Here is a 24,314-nt window from a genome sequence, read left to right as displayed (position 1 = left end):
CTTGCCTTGCACAGTAATCCTCTCTTGAACCATGGCTTACTGTACTGTGTGTGTCAAAGTTGAAGAATACCACAGAAACATAAAATACCTAATGAAAAAAGCGGAAGTGCAAAATTACACACTGCCTTCTCTCTCCACCCTACAAACTGAACGGGTATAGTGCTTAGTAGCTAATACAAACTGAACGGGTATAGTGCTTAGTATCTAATACAAACTGAACGGAACGGGTATAGTGCTTAGTATCTAATACAAACTGAACGGGTATAGTGCTTAGTATCTAATACAAACTGAACGGGTATAGTGCTTAGTAGCTACATGTAATACAAACTGAACGGGTATAGTGCTTAGTAGCTAATACAAACTGAACGGGTATAGTGCTTAGTATCTAATACAAACTGAACGGGTATAGTGTTTAGTATCTAAGCAAGGGTAGCGCTTAGTGGCTAATAGAAACTGAGCAAGGGTAGTGCTTAGTGGCTAATAGAAACTGAGCAAGGGTAGCGCTTAGTGGCTAATAGAAACTGAGCAAGGGTAGCGCTTAGTGGCTAATAGAAACTGAGCAAGGGTAGCGCTTAGTGGCTAATAGAAACTGAGCAAGGGTAGTGCTTAGTAGCCAGGGGCGTAGCAAGTGTGGGGGTTGTGGGTGTTATAACATACACACTTTTGCTGGAACACGATTCTATCCCCCCGCACTTTTTGTCAAATTAAAACGAAAGTATTATGTAAATAAACGGTCCCGTAAGACCTCATCCATCAAGTCCCCAGGTCTCTCAGATCTGCCGGCACAGCTCTCTTCCTCGAGCCATCTTTTTACCTTATCCTTCCCAGCTTCCTAACCCTCTGTCTGTTGCCCTGTCTGTAACTCTGTACATGTCTTCTGTTGTCGTTGCTGTTGAGTCATTGTTGCTGTTGATCTGTGCCAGTCTGCTGTTGCTGGTCTCATTGTAATTTATTGTTTACTTATTTGTACTTATTTTATTTTTATATTTATTTTTATATTATTTTATTTTGTACAGCACTTTGGCCAGCGAAAGCTGTGTTTAAATGTGCTCTATAAATACATTTTTACTTACTACTTACTTACTTCTTACTTACACTCTGAGACCTCTGGTCTGTGCTCCAAGACATGAACTAGTGATCACTCAAAAATCAGATCTTTTTTCTTCCAGAATGTTTATTTTGTCTTCATTTCCAAACAGTTGGCAAGAGGCAACACTTGTGCACAGGAGAGACGGGCCAGGTAATTGGAACTGGACGACGAGGATGACACAACCTTCCCATCAACCACCTCTTCCATAACAGTGACGTACTTGGTCCTGGTGGAGGAGGACGAGGAGCTGCTGGGGCCAGGATGCAGACCATGTGGTTAGTTTCGACCAATCACAGACAACACATCTGCTAGATGTTTCCCACATAGTTCAGTGTTTCCCATACATTGACTTATTTGTGGTGGCCCACCACAATATCAACATTGACCACCACACAATGATTTTCCAGGTTGTACTAAATTGTGCTTAAATCTGGTTAGCATCATACGTATAGTATAAGTATACTCTTTTGATCCTGTGAGGGAAATTTGGCCTCTGCATTTATCCCAATTCGTGAATTAGTGAAACACAAACAGCACACAGTGTACACACAGTGAGATGAAGCATACACTAATCCCAGCGCAGTGAGCTGCCTGCATCAACAGCGGCGCTCGGGGAGCAGTGAGGGGTTAGGTGCCTTGCTCAAGGGCACTTCAGCTGTGCCTACTGGTCGGGGTTCGAACCGGCAACCCTCCAGTTACAGGTCCGAAGTGCTAACCAGTAGGCCACGGCTGCCCACAAACCACGCTGCGCTAATTTGTTAAAAACTGTTGCATTCAAGTTAATTCTGCAAACTTACCACCACAAATAGAATTTAATTCTGTGGGAAACACTGTAGTTCACTGCTCTTCACCCTGCTGACGCATGACTGCACTGCAACCTACAGCAACAATCACATAGTGAAATTTGCTGACGACACAACTCTGGTGGGTCACTAAGGGCGACGAGACTCAATACAGGTTGGAGGTCGACCATCTGACCACGTGGTGCAGGGACAACAACCTCCTGCTGAACGTCAGCAAGACCAAAGAGATTGTTGTTGACTTCCGGAGAGGTCACACCCAACACCTGCCACTGACCATCGACGGTGCTGTGGTGGAGAGAGCGAGCAGCACCAAATTCCTGGGGGTGCACATCAGTGAAGACCTCTCCTGGACCACCAACACTGCATCACTGGCGAAGAGAGCTCAGCGCCGCCTGTACTTCCTGCGGAAACTCAGGCGAGCAAGTGCTCCACCAGCCATCATGACCACATTCTACCGAGGCACCATTGAGAGCATCCTCTCCAGCTGTATCGCTGTGTGGGGCGGAAGCTGCACTGAATACAACAGGAAAGCCCTGCAGCGCATAGTGAACACAGCTGGAAGGATTATTGGTGCTTCACTCCCCTCCCTGAAGGACATTTACACCACCCACCTCACCCGCAAGGCGACCAAAATTGTGAGTGATGCAAGTCACCCCGCTCACAATCTGTTTGATCTACTGCCCTCTGGGAAGAGGTACAGAAGCCTGCGCTCCCGCACTACCAGACTCACCAACAGCTTCATACACCAAGCTGTAAGGATGCTGAACTCTCTCCCTCCTCTCCCCCCTCCACCCTCAGCTACATAACATCCTGGACATTGGACCCAAAATGGCCGCCTGCACTACTCCACTTGCACACTTGCACACTTTTACACTTTACAACTTGGTGTTGTTGTCCTGAAAACACAACACTTCTGCTGCTCTTACATAACTTGCACCACTATGCCACTTTCTTTCTTACTTAGGTCAAACAGAACTACCCAAGCCTTTTATTGGCCTGACTTTGCACTAGTATTTTATTGACTGTCTATGCACAATTTCAACCAAATTTTGCTGCTCTTATTTTTTTCATTATTATATGTGCCCTCTTATTTACTTACTTTTTTGTTTACTTGAATGTTATGTTTGTCTGTGGACTTAAATTGGTCAAATATGTCTTGTCTTCACCGTGGGATAGTGAGAAACGTAATTTCGATCTCTTTGTATGTCTGGAACATGTGAAGAAATTGACAATAAAGCTGACTTTGACTTTGACTTTGACTTTAGTTGTCCCACACAGATACACAACTCCTTAACTATGACCGATACTTCACAAACCTATTAAGGAACAAACCTCCTCATCTGCTGTATGAGGTGTGTTGTTGTAGTTGTAGTTGTTGTTGTTGTTGCTGCTTTTGTTTTTCTATGACATTTGTCACCTACCTGCTAACTTGACTGTCCAGCAGTCTGCTGTACTCTGCGATCTCCAGCTCCAGCCTGGTCTTGATGTCCAGGAGCATCTTGTACTCGGAGCTCTGGGTTTCCAGGTCAATACGCAGCTGTGCCAGCTGGGCCTCCAGGCTGCTCACCTGAGACTGGAATCCAGATAGCATGCCTGCGTAGCGGATCTTTGTCTCAGAGAGTGTGTTCTCCAGAGAGGCTTTCTGTAAACACACACACACACACACACACACACACACAGACAAAATATGAGGGAAATGAATACATGCACACACACACACACACACACATTCAGACAAAATATGAGGGAAATGAACATACACACACACACACACACAATTTTGCTTTGTATCACCCCATTTGACTAGACTAAGATGCGTGGACCTACCATATTGGTCAGAGACATGAGTTCAATCTGCAGAGCCTGAATGGTGCTCTTCATGGAGGTCACTTCAGAGCTGCTGACCTGCAGGGTGGCCGTGCTGGTGGTGACCTCTTTCTTCAAGCTCTCCGTCTGCAGCAGGACATTGTGACATCATTGTGACATCAATAATCGGTTAGAAGCAGTCTAATGCCGTAACGTTGCCTGTCAGTTTCATCTTAGGGTCAAAAATACCGCCCTGTTAGAAACAGCATAACTGAGCAATATGGCATGGGTGAGAGTGGTGCTGGTGGCACATATATCCATGGCTGTGATACGGCTGGAGGCCCAGCTCCTCGGAATGACTCATGGAATAGCCCTCGACCAATCAGAAATGAATAAATACTTACTTGTTGTATAGTGTACTGTACATGGTATGTTTGGCACGCTACTACATTCAAGTAGAAATGATTTTATGTACTGTAACCGCCATACCGGCATACTGAGTGAGTTGATGTTTAAAAACACGTCTCAGACCTTGGCCTGGAACCACGCCTCAAGCTCCGTCTTGTTCTTGACGGCCACAGCTTCGAAGTGTTCGCGGACTCCCGTCAGGACAGCAGAGAGGTCTTCTTGGGGTGCAGCGTCCACGTCCACATTGACCTGGTGGCGGACTTGGGTGAGCAGAGCGAGCAGGTCCTTTCAGAGTGGACAAATGAAATTACCATAAGCTGGCACTTAGTCGCAGAGATCAAAGCAACCTAAAGGCTTTATCTTGTAAGATCCATTGGATGCTCTATCCACTACAAAAAGCAACAGCTACTGCTAACATGTACAATTTTACAACTATACTACTATAATTACAGTTATACAATTGTAACTACTGCCATCACTACTGCTGCTGCTGCTGGTTCTACTACTAGGCCTACTATTGATACACTTGAGTTTTCATACTATGGACCCTTTCAAGAGAGTTCCATTATCAGCATCATAGTGGACCCTTTCAAGAGAGTCCCATTATCAGCATCATAGTGGACCCTTTCAAGAGAGTTCCATTACAGCATCATAGTGGACCCTTTCAAGAGAGTTCCATTATCAGCATCATAGTGGACCCTTTCAAGAGAGTTCCATTACAGCATCATAGTGGACCCTTTCAAGAGAGTTCCATTATCAGCATCATAGTTGGCCCCACAAGACTTCCTTTTTAACATTCCATATGTTATCTTAATGCAGAGGAAGTAGATTGGGGCCCAAATAGAACGTTCAAGCATTGTTTTTGTTTACCTTGTTGAAAGGGTCTATACACTGATCATCAGCACTGGAGGTTCCCAGGGTTGTGTTATTTCTTCCCTGTTATTCACATTGTATACAAACGAATGCAGAAATCATCACACAAATAATTACATAATCAAGTTCTCAGATGACACAGCCATCCTTAGTCTGATGATGCAGGATTTTTTACAGTCTATGGTCTATATACACTAAAATCAGCCATTCCAGCAGAGTATGGCAGTAACACTATGGCGGTAGTGACATCATTTCCTTTTCTCTATTATCAAAAAAGCAAAAGTGGATGTGTATTTGCGCATGTTAGATGTCTGCATAGATGAAGTCGAGGCCTATCAAGTATAGTACCTCTGTGTGGTTCTTCTGCAGCACGGACAGGTCTTCCGTCAGGCCAGTCAAGCGGGCAGTGAGGTCTGTCTTGGCGAAAGTGATGTCTGCCAGTACAGTTTTCAAGCCAGCGACATCAGCCTCCATAGTCTGGCGTATGGCGGCCTCACTCTCATACCCGCAATGCAGATAAGCATTCATCACACTCCTATCAGACAGTACTGGACAGTTTGATTCAAATTCAAATTCAAAGTCCACTGATTAACTAGCGTGGCGACTGTTAGTGAAACAAGAGGAATGGGCTCCATAGTGAAACAGGACACGTACTACATCCTCAAATGGGCTCCATAGTGGAACAGGTGGACAGGACAAAGCAGTACACTCACTGCAATTTGCAATGAGTTTCAACCCAGATAGCAAGAGGCTGGCGGACCATTGTCGGTCCATTGGGGTGCGTTGACGGGTTGCAGACAAATTGCCCAATATTTTGCCACTATTGGTCTAAAATCTTTTCATTTGTTCAGTTATACTCCATATATCACTTTATTAACTTTTCTTAATATTCATGACAAGTTAAATTTAAAGAGATGGTGGTCCAGTGGCGGCTATCTGGGAATCAGCTTCAATCTTCAAATGTTTTTGATATGAGGAACAAAAAGACTACTCTGTTTCTCACTGATTCCAGAGCAAACAGAAGTAAATATAACATGGTCTTACATTACTCTTTATACTAATGAGCAGTCAAAAGGCTTGTATTTTCTTTTAAAACCCAATACGTTTTTTAATATAAAAAAGACAACAACTTAGGGGTACATACTGTAACGTCGGCGCACAAGACATTGTATAGCGTTCTCCCACATAGGGCATGCTGGGATACGAGAGCGAACATTTAGGGGGTTTATGTCTGTATTTCTCCTTAGTTTTGAGTGTAATGTTAGCATCTTTATTGTAACATGTTTCCCTTTTAGTTCTCCCTCGTGTGTGATCATTTTTGTGTGGGGGGCTGCGTCCTCCCCTGTATGTGTAGTGTGTGTGTCTACTTGACATGCCCTGTGTGTATTATGATCTGTGTTGGAGTCCCTGCTCTGGTTTCAGCTAATACACGTTTTGATTGGAGAACTATGTGTATCGCTATCAAATCGTTACAATACTGTAAGCATGCTGGCTGGATATTGATATATCCTGCTTTTTACCTATCCTCCACATCACACAGCAGTGAAATGAGCACATAAACATCTCCAGTGGGGGCAAAAAACTTCTGAAGACCCAGCTTTTCAGAGCGCCTCTCCTAGCACTACCAGTACCAACAACTGGACATGGTTTAATGTAGCACTTGCTACATCCTATGCAAATAGTATTTGGTGCTGCACTAACATGTCCTTGCAGCACTGTAGAAACTGACGTTCCCTTTTTGTAAGTGGCTTGGATAAAAGTGTCCGCTAAATGACTAAATGTAACGTAATTGGCAAAACAATGTCTGAAAACTCACTTCAGTTTGTAGTCGTCCAGAGCCAAGTTAGCATTATCAATGCTCAGGTGGATGCTTCCTTTGGCGCTGATAAAGCCGTGGATCTAAATAAACAATAAACAACAACCATCGTAACATGCAGTAGTCACTAAACAGTCAAAAGAACACATTGAGTCTGTTACTATGGCTTGTGGTTCAATCACAAAGGCTGTGTGTGTTCTGTATAATGTAGGCTACCTTTGCCTGCAGGTCGGCAATGACAGGCCCTGTAGTCGTGGGCCTCAGGTCCAGCCCTTCAGCTCCAGCTCAGCGTTGGCCTTCTCCAGGGTCCGCACCTTAGCCATGTAGCCAGCCAGACGATCGTTGAGGTTCTGCATGGTGAATTTCCCATTGCTGCCGACGACCCCTCCCTCCAAAGCTGCCAGGCTGAAGCTTCCCCCAGCTCCTCCGGCGGCAGCAAGGCCGAAGCCGGCACCGAAACCGCCACCACCACCCATGGACAGCACGCGGGACGCACCGGAGATTCACACCCCGGCACCACCGGCGCCGCCATACACGCTACCGGCCATCATGATGCTCATACGGGCACCACCCCCGAGGGAGAGGCGAGAAGATCCCACACTGATGGACACTCCGCTGGTGGATCCAGCAGCTCCGAAGGATGCTTTGGAGAGTGACATGGATAGAGTAGCCATGGTGATGTTAAAGGGAAGTGAGAAGCTTCTGTCAAGGCTGTCCGCGCCAGAGAGCTGTGAGAGGAGACAGTCGGATCCACCAATATTTAAACAGGTTCACAATCAGCCCAGCAGCAATTGTCTCAAAATTTGAATATTTGACGATGCTAATCCTCTAAGATATTTTTGAGAGATAACTGTCAAAAAGTTTACATTTAATGTGATTGCTTTAACAGTCCTGGCTAAAGAGGATGCCCTCAAAAAGCCCTTATGGCTAATCTCTAAATCACTTTATTAGATCACCATCATGACATGCAGATAGGGTAAAAGCAAAAGTTATTTGACATTTCTGATCTATCTGAAAACAAGATGCGTAAGGATGTTGCATGATGTTTTATTACCAGGCAATATAAAATAGCGGTATTTTGGAAATGGAAAGGTTTTATGTAAAATTATGTACAGAGTGTACGTCAGTTTGTAAGCACTACCCTAGTTCAACTTGTACTACCTACTAAGCACTATCCTTCTTGACAGACAGACAGGCAGACAGACCCCGATTGCTTGGTTGCGTTACTGGATTGCTACACATACAGAAGAAATGCCTGTGTGTGTGTCTGTGAGAAGCCATAATTGCCTGAGGGAATTTCATGACTTATCTTGACATTTGCCACTTTCATAATGCTTGGAAAAAAGTTGTCAGAGTTACAGTGCTTATCCAGGTCCAACGTAAAGGGCAGGGTAAAGGGCATTACCATGACAGTTTCCTGAAGCAAAATATATTTGGATGGTGCAGACAAAGGTTTCTTAACAGACCTCACATGGTCTGTTAAGAAAGTGATGCGATCTTAAATGTCTCTCTCTCTCTCTCTCACACACACACACACACACACACACACACACACACACACACACACAAACACTCAAACAGAAAACTGGGTGAGGTTTTTTGGCAAAGTGTCGTATGCTTCCTGTTAATGACTTTAACCAGACATGCCTTTGACCTTTACATGTAATTTCCTGACCTTCATAACTGAGATGAAAGAAAGTCTGAGAAAGAGACACACAACTGCTCAGAGTCAACTTAGGATGGCTTAATATAGTAGCCTATTGACAACCCAGCAGCCGAATGTTATTGTGAAGAGTAGCAAATTGAATGTGTTCTTTAAGGCGTTATTCTAGACAAATGATTCCATCATGATTCAACACTAACTTAATATCCTCACTTTATGCCATGGGCTTTTGGATAGTTATGTAGAGTGTATGTCAGTTTGTAGTAACTACTAAGTACTACCCTATTTAAGTTTGTAGTAGCTACTAAGTACTACCCTAGTTCAGTTTGTAGTACAGTAGCTACTAAGCACTACCCTAGTTCAGTTTGTAGCTATTAAGCTCTACCCTAGTTCAGTTTGTAGTAGCTACTAAGTACTACTAGCCTGGCGGGCCATCCTATATCATTGAAATGTATAGTCTGGAATCGAATCATTCACCTGCTTAATCCAAGGGGCGGGCAGAGAATTGTCTTTCAAACTGCCTAGGCATGCAATAGGCCAGCGCTACGACCATATCCGTATCCGGTCGGCAAAACGGCAAATACATCCTTCTTCGAAAGGAATGACTTAAGTGCATTGTGTTGCTCTACTTTCAAAGAAAAGTCCAAAAAAAAGTCCAACTCCTCCAAAGTTGACGCCAACGCCGAACAACCGCTCTTTGTTCGCCATAGCCACCTTCCTTGTTGTTCACCGTCGCAGGATGTCGTTATCCTGTTAAGCCCGCCTTAAGACTCTCTAACGAAATAGAGCGCTGTGATTGGAGAACATCCACGGTGTTAAGCCAATAGAAATTCCTATGGTTCGATACTAGACGTACAGGCTGAGCAAATTAATTTGCCGCCGCTAGGGTGCGTCTAGATTTCTAGGCTAAAGTACTACCCTAGTTCACTAGTTCAGTTTGTAGCTAGCTACTAGGCACTACCCTATTCAAGTTTGTATTAGCTACTAAGCACTACCCTATTTAAGTTTGTATTAGCTACTAAGCACTACCCTTGTTCAGTTTGTAGTAGCTACTAAGCATTACCCTTGTTCAGTTTGTAGCTACTAAGCACTACCTTTGTTCAGTTGGGAGCAAGCCTATGTTCCCACAGCCCTACAGTATGTTCCCTAACTCTAACCCACCCACACCTCAGGCCTAACCCTAACCCCAACCCTAACCTTAGAAATGTGGGAACATAGGGTTTTGGGAACATAGGGCTGACCCTGTTCAAGTTTGTAGTGCTACAGGAGACGAAGGGTGGAGAGAGATGGCAGTGTGGAATTTCGCACTTCCACTTTTTTTCATTAGGTATTTCATGCTTCTGTGGTATTCTTCACACACAGTACAGTAAGCCATGGTTCAAGAGAGGATTACTGTGCAAGGCAAGCCAGTGTTTTCCTGGCACTTCTCTGTAATCAGGGTTTTCTCTTAACTGAGATCATCTCACCCATGCACTCCCTTATTCATTTGGCATTCCATTTTCCAGTTTGTTATTAGAAGCTTTTTTGTGTAGACACTTAGGTGCATAACTGTAAACTCAGCATTCAGTCCTCGACACTGGGCAACAGGTGAGCCCTTGTCAACAACAGACATTCAAGGCAATAGAACTGGGAGGAAGAGGAGGAAGAAGAGACACTGTCTTGCAAAATGTATTTTATGAAATTGAAAACTGAGTCAAGGTTGATAATTAGTGTGTGGTTTTGCAGATTTGGTGTGGAGTTGTGGTGTTATGTGGGGTTATGGTGTTTGAGTGACATTGTGTGATATGCAAGATTGTGGGCCCTATTATCATGGTTTAAAACGCATAGTCACTAGTCAAAAGCTTATTTAAATTTAGTCCACATTGGGGGTGTTTTCGTTATCAAACGTCAGGCGGATGGCGCAACAACGCATTCCTATAATTCTTAATCAGTCATGGGTGTGTTTTGGCCGTAACATAATTTAAACCAATGAGAATGACATCTGTCATTCCCTTTAACAGCAAACAGTGCATCGGTATTTTGATAGTCAGTGGCGCATTTGAAGGACTCTGCTTGCATGTGAGACTGTATGGAATAGTTATTCTACCAAAACATGCTTTACTAAAACCTATAGTATAGCCTACACACATTTGCACTCTATTATTTGAACTCATTGGCAAAGTGAAACTTCACTGTGGTGTCAGTCAAAGACAAAACAGTTATACACAGTTAATTACTTTATTGACTGACAATGGGTTACCATCGAAAACATAGCCTGGAAAAAGCAACACTTACCCCAATAATGTTCGAATGACTGAATAAAAAACTATAAACCCTGCAGAGGAAATGCTGCTTACATCTCGTGACAGGGCATCTTCAACTGTGCTTCATATTTGCCTCTCGCCTAATTACTTTTATCCGTCATGACCAATGTGCAAATGATGATGAATAACTACTCATTGTGAGATGTTTTTAATCTTTTGTTATATCTTTATTATAGTGGATGGAATCCACCATCTTGAAATCTCCTGGCTTCTTATTATTATAACCTTTTCTTTTTACCTTTTCAAAAATGAATGCAGCTCTAATCGCTTAATGTACAGACATGTTGAAATAACCGTTGTGTAGGTCTGGAGTTGGACAAGAGAGTTATCATTTCAGATATTTTAAAAAGTTTATACTTTTTGAGAAATAGGAGATTAAAAATATAAAAAAAAATATTTTTCTCTATGACATCACAACGGGGGCTCATTTAGAAGGGTCGTAAAGTAATCAGGTGCGGGTCCACCTGCATACAATCAGGCGCTCCCTAAACTAGTCCTACACATCCTGTAATTAATCGCTTTTGAACCACACTGCTCAATTCTCTTCAAGACAGTTTACGTTCTTGGGGCTCTATCTTGCACTCCAGCGCAATTGACTTTGTATACTCAAGCTTTTGTCTTTCCTATTTTGCAGTCAGCGCATATTGGAATTTTCCCTCCACAGGTACATGTGCGCCCACGGGGGCGTTTCAGCGAAAAGAGGGGGCGTGTTCCGGCGCAAACGTTCCCTGTTGATATTTTGCAGTTTCAGAAAACAATTCCGCCACAGACCAGGAACCTCCTGGTCTAAAGTCAGTGGCGCAAATTCAGATGCTATTTTAAGGGCGCATGCATGGCCACAGGCCTGCAGGAATGAATGCTATGCACACCGATCTACAGACACCCTGTGCACAGATGGAAACATTCAAAGCCTTGATAATATTTGTCCGTTTCCCGGTTTTGTTCGTGCATTGGTCAACTAAAAATTTAGTAGCCTATTAGTCCATCTACATGCAATATCTTTACAACAACAACGCCTAATTACGACCTATTAATTTGGACAACTTTATACAGCCCTATAAAGGCTAAAGTTACTTTTAGTTTTGTTCCAATTTAATTGTGTATGGCTTTAAACATTGTGTGCGCTTTAACACCAGCCTATAAGCATTATTCCAGCTGCGCTAAGGTTTTGACAAGCACCACAATTTTGCCTACCTTGTTGTAGCCCATCTGAAATAACTCCAAGCTTTGCTATGTTCCCTCCATCCTTTCGTTGTTTTCAAAAACACGTTTTATATCCGTGATGGCCTTGGAGTCTTGAGTTTGTGAATTAGCTTTAATCCTCTTATTATGTGCTGTTAACCAGCAACCATAGATAGTAAAAGAAAGCAGCAAGTAGCCTTGGCTACAATTTCTGTAGTTGCTTATTCATTGTTATTCTCTCTCCTGCTCAAACAAAAGTTGTGCGTGCATTAAGTTGATGATAACGTGTTTACAAACTCTACTTTACATAAAATATTGTGAATAGCCCACTGTCATGCAGTTAATGGGATACTGTGCAGAGTTGGAAAGATAGGTCAACTTGGAAACTGTTTCTCGTTGTTGAGTTGCCTGATGGTAAGGTACAGCCGTAGCTTACACCTGCAGGAGCGCTTGCTTGGGCGCTTGTGTTGCGCAATGCACTTTGCTCCTCTCATCTATACGACACAATTCCCATTTCTCCAAACCATACATAATTACAAATAAGGACAAATATTGCTACACGAGGGAAATCAGTGTGGTGTCCGATGTGAAAAAATAGGTATAAATCTAGCGTACACATTTCCACGAATCACGGATGTGTTGATGACATAAATTAGGAAATATTAGAGGACTTAATGAGACGTGATGTTGAACTGCATGCTGATGCCATTTAACCCAAATGCCCCAGCAGCAGCACGGAAGAGGAGAGCAAAGTCAATTGCGCTGGAGTGGAAGATAGAGCTTCGTCCAGCAAACTACGACGAAATGGACGTTTTCCTACCACACCCAATGTAAGTTACAAGTCATTTGTATTTTCTATTCGAATGGTGTATGGAATATGTGAAGTCTGTTTTTAACGACTCGGCTAGACAAGTAAGCAAGCAAGCTGGCGTTAGCTGCCATCAATTAGCAACACACTCGTAGCTGCTACGTCTAGAGAGGACGTTACGTTGAACTCTTAACGTTAACGTTTAAGTTAGTTTGATAATATTGGTATTACGTTGAGTAAGTTCATAACTTGATTAAGCAATAACCGAGGATTCAGTAGGTAAGTTATATTATGTTAGCTAGATCTCGGGAATATTTCTAGGTTTGCGGTTGTGTGCAGTGGCGGCGATAGTGCTTAGCCTTCACACTCAAATTGTCAGCCACCTTTCCTAGAGATACAGTAGTTGGCCTGACAAGGGAAATGGCCTTCTATGGCAAACAGTCACTGGCTGAAACTTAGCCTTCGTTTTGAACTACGTTTGTATGAGTGGCAGGTTGTGGCGTAAAATGACTTGATTGTAAGCTTAGCTGGTAGTTTGTTGAACATATTTATCTAACAACTGTCTCTTTTCCCCCCCTTCTATTTCTGTTAGGTGCCGCTTCACTCTGCTACTGGAGGATCAGGCTGACTGCAACTGCTATGGATGGCAGGAAAGCACAGCACACGTGAATTTCTAGATGAAGAGGGAATAAATGCACTTGCTTAACTGATAACAAGTTGTCAATGGTTATTTATGCAAGCTTGTGTAGCCTAAACCAGACAAAGCCTACCTAGGCCTAACCAAATTTATCCTGGCTCTAGATAAAGCAGAATATGAATTTCCCAATATTTTGCCAGATTAGGCTAATAGTGGTTTACTGAGGTTTAATATCAATTGAAATACCACATGAAATCACGTCGATCTTTAGTTTGGTTGTAATTTCAACGTTGTTTCAATATTCATTTTAGTGGAAATACCATTGAAATCCTGTTGATCTGTAGTTAGAATTTCAACGTTGCTTCAATATTAATGAAGGGTGCAAAAGTGATGTAGAATCAATGTTGCAGTGTGACGTTGATTCAATGATTTTAACGTTGACAAAGTAATGTTGATTAACATAGATTCAATGACTAATTGTTATCTGGGTGCAGAATGAGCAGTCATCAACACCAACTGAAAGCCCCGTTTTGCAGGTAGCCTATTGCATTGCATAGGCTACAATTAGGCTTTCTCTGAACTACATTTTCCGAAGGCCAGCTTTCGTGCTTGTGCCACAACTTCAGAACGGCTTGACATAGGCTACTTGCTTCAAATTTGGTGTGAACATTTGTATGGACTCAATGATGAAGTCAAATGTCAAGGTCAAACCCACCTTGAGTTTGATATCTCAAGAATGCCAGACACACAAGGTTTTTTGGTAAGAGGGTTTGTATGAACTCAAAGATTATGAAAGATTATGTGATTCAATGGGTTTTTTTTCAGGAATCTCCCCACCAACCTTAAGCCAGCAGCTTTCCATCCACTATTGTAATTCCTTTGGCATTACATTTCTAGTTCGAATTATGTTTCCCATTGTAATTGTGTAAGTTGTAATGTTTTGCATGGATGTGCGCTGGTGCGCGTTTGTGGATGACAGAAGCAGAGTGCGTTGTGGCCCGCCCATATCACTGTTGATAATGTGCTCTTAGAATAACATAAACAACTCGCCATGGATTTCTCACCAGGTTTCTCTTGGTCAATGGCGTAATGCATTTTAGGTAGTGTACAATAGCAATTTTTAGAAAACGCAGACCCCTCCTTACTGTAGGTCGTTAACCAGTGCTGGTTCAGACCTCCATGGTGCCCTAAGCAAAATCCTGCTAAGGGGCCCTCCAATCTGAACTCTGAGGGCCAAATTCTAACCAATTTTTTAACGGTCGTATCTTACACCTCAGTGCTCCCAATACAATCATCGCGCCCCATTTTGGATTTCTTCGGAAATACCAAATATTGTGTTTTTCCCCTTAAAGAACTAGGAGAAAGAAAAATAATTGTGTGTGAATCACCTTCACAGCTATAAATGCCCAGCTTTAGGGTCTGGGCTGCTTGCTTTTGATGCTTGCTGTACATATCCCATTACAAAAAATAACTGCAGTTTTTTCGAAGTACAGTTCAGTTATACTACAGTAGGCAGTAGCCTAGTATTTTCATGTACACAATACTGCATTTCTGCAGTAAAGTACAGTACTATGCAGTACAATGGCGTTTCGTTGTGTCCAAAATACTGCATTTTCTGCATAAGATCTGCAAATATTTCCTCCATAACAACGGTTTTGACACTTGAAGTAATGCAGTTATTTTTTGTAAGGGTCTGGTTGTGCTTGTAGCCTACTGGCTGAAGCTGACTGTTCTTCACCTGTGTCTGTAGTAGGCTACTTACCAAAGACATAGGCTAGGCTACTGAAATGGCTCCCCCTGATTCCCTTTAATATTTTTTCAAACATAATTTTAAACAATCATTTTAATACTTCATGTAGGCCTAATTTACGTTGTGCATCTATTGTACAGTATGCACAGCAAATTAAAGTTATTATACTTTCCATTTTGCATACATTCAGTTGTTGGCTATATAAACCAAAGCTTGACTGAAATTATTGTAAAACCATTTACTTCTTTTAAAAATATAAAAGTGAATCACCAATTAGTTTCGACGGGTCCTGTGTTTCTGCTGAAAAACTGCTAGTTTCATGCCCAGCAGCACGTTACTATGAACGCATTTAAAGACGCGGTTACATATAAATGTAGCCAGTAGCCCGCATATAAAAAACGGAATATGTGATTATATTTCACAACTTTGCAATGTACTGTACTGTGACTGGGAAAGGCTGGCAAGCAAGCCGCAGACAGATCAGGGGATTCACTGCCATGTTAGGTAGGACTAGGCTAGGACAGCAACACGCGCTGGAGAGATATAGGCTACTGTGTGTTGACATCAAACCATGGAACGAACACAAGTTTACCCGACTGTTGTTACCCGACTGTGTGCGCTTTCACTGAAGGGGAGACGGGGAGGGGGCCTTCATTTACTTGCGGGGCCCTACGCAACTTGTGTAGTGTGCGTATAGGGAGAACTGGCCCTGCCGTTAACTGCCGCACCCCTTGGCGCGTTGCTCAATAAAAGAGATGTGCAAGATAAGAATACATTTTGTGCTGAGATAATAATCTGCTTTCCGCCAGGTTTTGCGTCATGAAAATAGGGCCCTGTGTGTGTAAGCAGTTTAAAAGAAACTGTATTGTATTTCACAATGTGGAGAGAAAAAAGTCCTCAATGGTCTTATGTTTTGTGTTTGGTCAATGTATTTGTGTACTCAAAATTGTCCTTTAATCCTTCTTGAACAAGCATGCACTATATCCTAGGAAAACATGTTTTGTCAAATGTGTTTTGCATTGAGTACATTAGTGTGTAACTAATTCAAACATTATCAGATCATGTGATGAATGTGTTGTGATATGACAAAAAATAGAGTTTCAATAAATAATTGTAAAGTTTTGACTGAAGTGTTTAATTTTGATTCTGCTTCTTGGGTATGGTGTTGTGTTAATAGTGTGTAGTGTTTCAAAAAACGCAGGCCCTGTTTTCAATGTCTTGTTTTCAATGGCATGTCTTGATATAGTTGACACATAAATTGGCATGTTATCACACAATCATTTTTGTAGGTGTAACAGGAGAAACACAACAGTAGACCTTTGTTGGTTTGATGCAACTTTTCACTTTATTGTTTTGTTTGATAGGAAACGATTCGATTGGAGGAGTTTCCGAGGCCCACAGAAGCAGGTTCATTAGTACCTGCGGATTGCGGAGGACGAGGTCGAACTGCTGGACGAGGACATTACCCGTCCGTCCACCACTTCCTCCACCACTGTGATATATTTGGTCCTGGAACTGGAGCTGGAGGATGACGAGCTGTGGGGTGCAAACAAGGGTCAGATTATACTGTGGCATAATGGACAAAGGCTAAAAGAATGAAGGATGGAGGATGGAGAACTCTTTTGTGCCATCTAGTGGTGAACAGAGGGTATGAGAAGCACAGCTGCACACTGAACAGGATGGAGCTGGTTAAGATGGATAATTCTCTTATTTTTTTCTGAGGAGAGAGCTCCAGATAGAAATGTTTACTATGAAATGGACGCAAGAAAAAAATCAGACTTAAAGTTTAATAGAGATAATAAAGTTTTATCTATCTATCTATCTATCTATAGATAAATAAAGCAAGTATTTCATTTCAGAGAAGGAAATTATAGAGGAAAACTGTGATATCACAGTAGGCCCACCTGACTGCTTCTCCGTCCATCAGCCTCTTGTACTCTGCGATCTCCAGCTCCAGCCTGGTCTTGATGTCCAGGAGCATCTTGTACTCGGAGCTCTGGCTCTCCAGGTCTGCACGCAGCTGGGTGAGCTGGGCCTCCAGGCTGCTCACCTGAGACTGGTACCCAGCCATGATGCCACCGTAGCGGTTCTTAGTCTCCGCCAGCGTGCCTTCCATGGACGCTTTCTGTTCAGGAGGGGGAGGAGGGGGGGTGGAGAGGGGGGGCAGAGAGAGATAGAGAAAGAGGAAAAGAGGGAGAGGGACAGAAAGAAAAAATAGAGAGAGAGAAAGAGGGAGAAGAGTGAGTGGCCATTTGAAACTATGAGTTTTAGGAATAACCTGGCCTTAATCTTTCACACAAAGATACAGCATTTGTGGAATAACCTGGCCTTATTCTTTCACACAAACATATGGAATTTGTGGAATAACCTGGCCTTAATCTTTCACACAAACATACAGCATTTGTGGAATAACCTGGCCTTATTCTTTCACACAAACATACGGAATTTGTGGAATAACCTGGCCTTATTCTTTCACACAAACATTTGGGCGTTTGAGGATGTTTTTGGGCGGTAACCAGGCAGTAACTAGGTACGCCTTGCTGTTGGAGGTACAAACAGCCATTAAGATCACATAGTAAGGAGCTGGCTCAAGGGTTATAAGTAGTATAAGTATAAGTATTTTAGTTGTATAATGCACAGTTGTTATAGCCATCCATGTGTGTTCACTTCTGGCTCCTTGGCTATGAATGTGGTGACTATAGCGGACCATTTGACATCTTTAGAACACTATCTCACATATCGGAGGTGCCACATGTTGAGTTACTGGGCAATTCCACGGAAAATTGACTTTTTGTCACATCCATAACGCCAGTGAAATGTCTTGGCATTTGTATGATGTGAATGATGACATTCATTTTTTGTGCATTTTTTCTCATTTACATTCATCAGCCAAAAATAGCAAATGCTCATTTCATGTAATCATTCACATCATACCATACCATCACATTTGATTGGCGTTATGGATGTTACCAAAAATGTAATTTTCCATGGAATTGCCCTACTCCAGTCTAGATTTTTTGGCGTTAATCACTCCTACAGTATGATGTACAGTGTATTGCTATTGTCTATCCAAAATAAAATGGCAGTTTCGATGTTAACTGATGGTCAAATCAACCAAAACTCGGATATTGTTTGCACCTCTAAGTGGTCTGTGATGTATGTTTGTATGAAAGAATTGTACAGGTCATACTCGACACTGAGCTGCTAATTTGTTGCATGTGTCAAATTCAGATTCAACTCGTTTCAACCAGAGACTTTCTAATGTGGAGACACAGCACTCAAAAAATACTCCATAGAAATGCATGGGGCTAGTTTGTCACGCCAATATGGCCGTTGTCTACACATATCCCACCCCTTCCTCGGCAAAACATCAACATGTGAATACATTGAGCCAATCATGTGTTGTGATCTCGCCGCTGGAGCAAGATTGGTGTTGTGAAGCCTTGCACACGCGCATTTCTGCCGAAATGGATGCCCGACGAGTGCCCAAAAAGCGTTGACAAATGGCCGCTGAGTGGAGGGACTTGCCTAAAAGGACTTTGTTTCAACTCAATTCTACAGAAGGAAGACACATTTAAATCTTGGATCCTGAACAAGTGCTTTTGTCAGTGAAAAAGAACACATTTCTTTATGAATGTACAAGGTAATTCATGAAGAGCTGATGGAAAGTTTACTTTTTGAGTAATGTTGCTGGGCAACGTTCCTGGGTATTCTGGAGTACAATCATCAGCAGGCAATTTTTTATGATACTCAATCAGAACACATCCAACCGCTTATAAAGTTAGAGCAATATAGCTCAAAATACTGCTGTCCTGATCCATCATCACATTACCTAAGTAATGACTTATCATCTATCAACAGCTCATTTATCATGATTCAGTATGGAGGGTTACCATGCTCAGTAGGGACTGCAGCTCAATCTGCAGCGCCTGGTATGTGCTTTTGACAGTGCTGATTTCTGTTCTGGATGTCTGCAGGACTTCTGTGCTTGTCTTCACCTCTTTCTGTAGAGATTCTGTCTGTATGAGAAAAAAAAAACCATAATGCTCATAAAATCACAATTCTATTTGATTGGCTATCTCTTTTGTATGTGAAACATATCTACAATCTGATAGCGAATCATATCTGTCAGTAGTTACGACATAATGAGAGGGAATGCTATCTGTCTGTAGTTCACAACACAATAATGGACTCGCCTTGGCCTGGAACCACGTCTCAAGCTCTTTCCTGTTCTTGACGGCAACCGCTTCGTAGTGTTCGCGGATTTCTGTCATGATCTTAGTCAGGTCCTCCTGAGGTGCCGCGTCCACCTCCACATGCACCTGTCCGCTCACCTGACCGCGTATGGTCAGCAGGTCCTGAAACAGCATGGCAAGAACGGCATCAGTTATATGACAACAGACCCTAAGACGCTCCACAATCACAATCTGCAATCTGCAACCTGCAATCACAATCTTCAACCTTGACAATCTTCAAATCTGAATTCAAAGGCATTTCTGTCATCACAGACATATTAGAATGCAATTAAACTTGAGGTGCCTTGATATGCCAATTTTGTCAGATGCATGCAATACAAAACTCAGACATGTCAAGCATAAATGTTCTTTACCCCATATGCATGCATAAATAAACAAAGCGTATAGGCCTCAGACAGTAAGTCATTGTAGATATAGCTGGAGCAGAAAGACTTCATCCCAGAGGTAACTGCTATCATGTTTCCCAGTGATAAGCAGTGATAAACAGTATTCGAATGCAGGATTTGAATCATAGAATAGGTGTGTGATTTGCACAGATTAGCATGTGACTCCAGCTTACCTCCTGGTGGGTCTTTTGCATGTATGCCAGCTCGTCCTGTAGGCCAGAGATTTGCATGTTCAGGTCGGATTTGGACAGGGTGAGGTCATCCAGCACTCTCCTCAGTCCACCGATGTCTGCCTCCACAGACTGACGCATGTTCAGCTCAGCTTCATACCTGAATCAATCAATCAGTCAGTCAGTGAAGAACATGCAGATCACACCCATCATTATTGTAAGGTTAATGTTATAATGCCAAAACAGGTCATTTGATGATTGTTGATTACTGTAGTGTCTGTACATGCTTTACATTGTCATTCAGCATCCGAATAGCAATACTTATTATCGTGCAAAAAATAAAAGAAATGTTTTGGAACCGTCAGGAGATGTATGGGAATGCGCTTACTTGACCCTGAAGTCATCCACTGCCAGAGTTGCGTTGTCGATGTTGAGGTGCACACTGCCCTTAAGCAGAAGAGCTGCCTGAATCTAGAGCCATCAACATGAACACATCAGGTCACTTCAACAGAGTTCCAATCCCTGATCATTCAAGGTCATTCAAACTTTTCAATTATCATAGTATACTGAAGTTCTCTCTCTACAATTATGACACTTTCCTGACATGGCACATAAAAAAAATAAATATTTTGCTTTAATATTAGAATTTTAAATATATAATACAAGTTAATATAGAGTCACTAGACTGACCTTGCCCCTGAGGTCATTGATGACTCCAAAGTGACCCTTGAAATCATGGGCAGCAGGTCCAGTCTTGCTCTCCATGTACTGTCTGATCTTCAGCTCCAGCTCGGCGTTGGCCTTCTCCAGGGTGCGCACCTTGACCAGGTAGGAGGCCAGGCGGTCGTTGAGGTTCTGCATGGTGAACTTCTCGTTGCCGATGACGCCTCCTTCCATGCTGCTGGACATGCTGTAGCCTCCTCCGTACCCTCCGCCGGAGGAGAAGCCGTAGCCACCGCCGCCACCGCCGCCCATGGAGAGGGTCCGGGAGGCGCCAGAGATGCGCACGCCAGCGCCACCTGCCCCTCCGTACACGCTCCCGGCCCTCATGACGCTCATGCGGGCACTACCTCCAGACAGGGAGAGTCCGGAAGAGCCCATGGACATCCCTCCGCCCATGGAGAGCCCTCCGCCCATGGAGGACCCCCCACGCATGGAGCCAGATGAGGACATGGAGACACGGCTGTAAGTGCTGGCCATCGCGAAGGCAAGGTGGTGCAGTAGCTGGCAGAACCTGGGCAGTGCAGAGAGAGAACAGAGTGCAGACGGAGCGTCTGGAGGTTCTTTATATCAGAACGCGTCGCCTGCGTGGAGATTACACGCCCAGTTCCACCAGTTGAATGCAGACGCTGGGTTGACGTCAAAAATGTATCAAAATGCAGACGCCGGGTTGATGTCAAAAATGTAAGTGCTTATAAAGTGATAATTTAGTCACTGCAAAACAAAGCAAAAAGAAAAAAAAAAAAAAACTAGACCAACGAGTCATAACAAGTTCGGGTGTTATTGCAACCAAGCTTTGTTACAGAATTACTCTGACATTTACTTTAATTTCAAAGAGTAATACCATGAAGGTCAACCAAGCAGTGCCATTTTGCTTGCACCTGAATAGTTGAGGTAAACGCTTGGCACACAAACCACTCTCACTCATCTGTCTGCACTTTGCATATAATTAACAATTATTAGTTCGGATGGAAGATAGTTCACTAAATATAGCAAGTATGTGTCTTGTCTGGCTTTGATGTTGTAAAAGATATGTGTCTGAGAGGTGTGCAAATGTTGCATGCATCGCATTCATACGAGTTGCCATTTGCATGTTTGTTTGCTCTTTACATTGAAATTTTTTTTTTTTTCATTTTACTGAATAAATAAATAAAATGTATAAATGAATAATCAATTCATCAATGTAAAACACTCATGCAATGAATCAGACAGCTTGCAGTCCACAACATAGTAATAGTAAAATAGAAATGTGGGGCATTGGTTAGAATACGACTGTTGTATTAAACTGACATTACAGTAAACTGCTTTTGCAGTTAGTGTGTTGGTGTGTTGCTGTGTTGCTGTGTTGGTGTGTTGGTGTGTTGGTTTTTGTGGTTATCTGCACTGTAACACATGGGCTGGTATAACTTCAGTATAGTACAGTAATACTGTAGTGCAATGGTACCCCTCCAACTATGTCAGGCTATTTCAACACTAAAGGCATTCATGTCAATCTGATTTATTATTAACTAGGATAACTAACAATCATCCAATGTATAACCGTGGCGATAAAAAGGCAGCATGGTGTTCTCTGGTAAGCTTATGTACAGCATCTTCAAGCTAATCATTGCAAAAGGCAGAGGTTTGAGTTTTTATAAACAAAAAAACTCATGGTTATGGAAACACTATGGACATTATGGAAACACTGTGAATTGGAAGCCCACAAGTAGGGCTGTTAGTTTTAATGGACAGGCCTCTAATTACATCACTGACCTCATCCATCTTCACCAAGTCCCCAGGTCTCTCAGATTTGCTGGCACAGCTCTCCTCCTCGTGCCCCGGTCAAGGCTCAAACAAAAAGGTGGCAGAGCCTTTGCAGTTGCAGCAAACTGACAACATGGTCTGCATCCTGTCCCCAGCATCTCCTCGTCCTCCTCCACCAGGACCAAGTACGTCACTGTTATGGAAGAGGTGGTTGATGGGAAGGTTGTGTCATCCTCATCGTCCAGTTCCAATTACCTGGCCCGTCTCTCCTAAGTTTTTTAGAAGAAAAAAGATCCGATTTTTGAGTGATCACTAGTTCATGTCTTATCAAACTGAAATAGGGTAGTGCTTAGTGGCTACTATAAACCGAACAAAGGTAGAGCTTAGTAGCTACTACAAACTGAACTAGGATAGTGCTTAGTATACTACAAACTGAACTAGGGTAGTGCTTAGTAGCTACTACAAACTGAACTAGGGTAGTACTTAGTAGCTACTACAAACTGAACTAGGGTAGTGCTTAGTATACTACAAACTGAACTAGGGTAGTGCTTAGTAGCTACTACAAACTGAACTAGGGTAGTACTTAGTAGCTAGTACAAACTGAACATGGGTAGAGCTTAGTAGCTACTACAAACTGAACAAGGGTAGTGCTTATAGCTAGTACAAACTGAACTAGGGTAGAGCTTAGTAGCTACTACAAACTGAACAAGGGTAGTGCTTAGTGGCTACTATAAACCGAACAAAGGTAGAGCTTAGTAGCTACTACAAACTGAACTAGGGTAGTGCTTAGTAGCTAGTACAAACTGAACAAGGGTAGAGCTTAGTAGCTATTACAAACTGAGCAAGGGTAGTGCTTAGTAGCTACTACAAACTGAACTAGGGTAGAGCTTAGTAGCTAATACAAACTGAACTAGGGTAGTACTTAGTAGCTAGTACAAACTGAACAAGGGTAGAGCTTAGTAGCCAGTACAAACTGAACAAGGGTAGTGCTTAGTAGCCAGCACAAACTGAACAAGGGTAGAGCTTAGTAGCTACTACAAACTGAACTAGGGTAGTACTTAGTAGCTACTTGAAACTGAACTAGGGTAGTGCTTAGTAGCTACTACAAACTGAACTAGGGTAGTACTTAGTAGCTAGTACAAACTAAACAAGGGTAGTGCTTAGGGTTGCCACCTGTGTCTGACAAAAATCCTGGACATTTTGACCATCCAATCGACCTTTTTGTTTGTAAGCAACGGCGCCTTTCGCACATCTAACCCAAGATAAAAACCGTCATTCTAAGCGACAATTGTATAGCTAAAATGAGTAAGAACGACAATTTCTAGTTATTTGTTTAGTTAATTGCTTTATTTAATAGCAGACCTTTATTATTTTGTTATATTTTCAACAGTTTTTAGTTGTGGACACCTGGGGGCAGTATTGAGAAAAAAGGGGGAATACATAATTAGGTTTTGCTTTTTTGCTTATGTGGAATAAACTTTCCTTTCTCTGTCTCTCCTTGTCCCACACACTCTCCATCTCCACCTTACCATTTCTAATGAACCTCCACGGTGCGTGCCCCCACCACCACCACCCATGTTATGCTACGTCATTTTTGTAGAGCCAATAAGGCTGTGTATCAAGTAGTACGTGTTGGCAACAATACCTCAAGCAGCATCACACTGAGCACAGGGGCCCCCCAAGGCTGCGTGCTCAGTCCGCTGCTCTTCACCCTGCTGACGCATGACTGCACTGCAACCTACAGCAACAATCACATAGTGAAATTTGCTGACGACACAACTCTGGTGGGTCTCATCACCAAGGGCGACGAGACCCAATACAGGTTGGAGGTCGACCATCTGACCACGTGGTGCAGGGACAACAACCTCCTGCTGAACGTCAGCAAGACCAAAGAGATTGT

General features: G+C 42.8%; 1 protein-coding gene and 1 pseudogene across 1 annotated transcript; both read right to left on the bottom strand.

Moving 5' to 3' along the window:
• Positions 1 to 1,163: 1,163 nt before the first annotated feature.
• On the bottom strand, positions 1,164 to 7,470 carry LOC121705061 (annotated as a pseudogene).
• A 9,046-nt stretch (positions 7,471 to 16,516) lies between these two features.
• On the bottom strand, positions 16,517 to 21,308 carry LOC121705063 (keratin, type I cytoskeletal 13-like). The gene is made up of 7 exons (XM_042085784.1): positions 20,642 to 21,308; positions 20,340 to 20,422; positions 19,955 to 20,111; positions 19,336 to 19,497; positions 19,033 to 19,158; positions 17,044 to 17,264; positions 16,517 to 16,675 (listed from the first exon to the last, which is right to left on the bottom strand). The coding sequence occupies exons 1-7, from the start codon at positions 21,149 to 21,151 to the stop codon at positions 16,552 to 16,554; spliced, it is 1,383 nt and encodes a 460-aa protein (XP_041941718.1). The 5' UTR covers positions 21,152 to 21,308; the 3' UTR covers positions 16,517 to 16,551.
• Between the last annotated feature and the right edge of the window lie 3,006 nt (positions 21,309 to 24,314).

This window comes from Alosa sapidissima, chromosome 3 (assembly GCF_018492685.1).
Source record: "Alosa sapidissima isolate fAloSap1 chromosome 3, fAloSap1.pri, whole genome shotgun sequence".
NCBI lineage: Eukaryota > Metazoa > Chordata > Actinopteri > Clupeiformes > Clupeidae > Alosa > Alosa sapidissima.
This window is presented reverse-complemented; position numbering and strand designations above follow the sequence as displayed.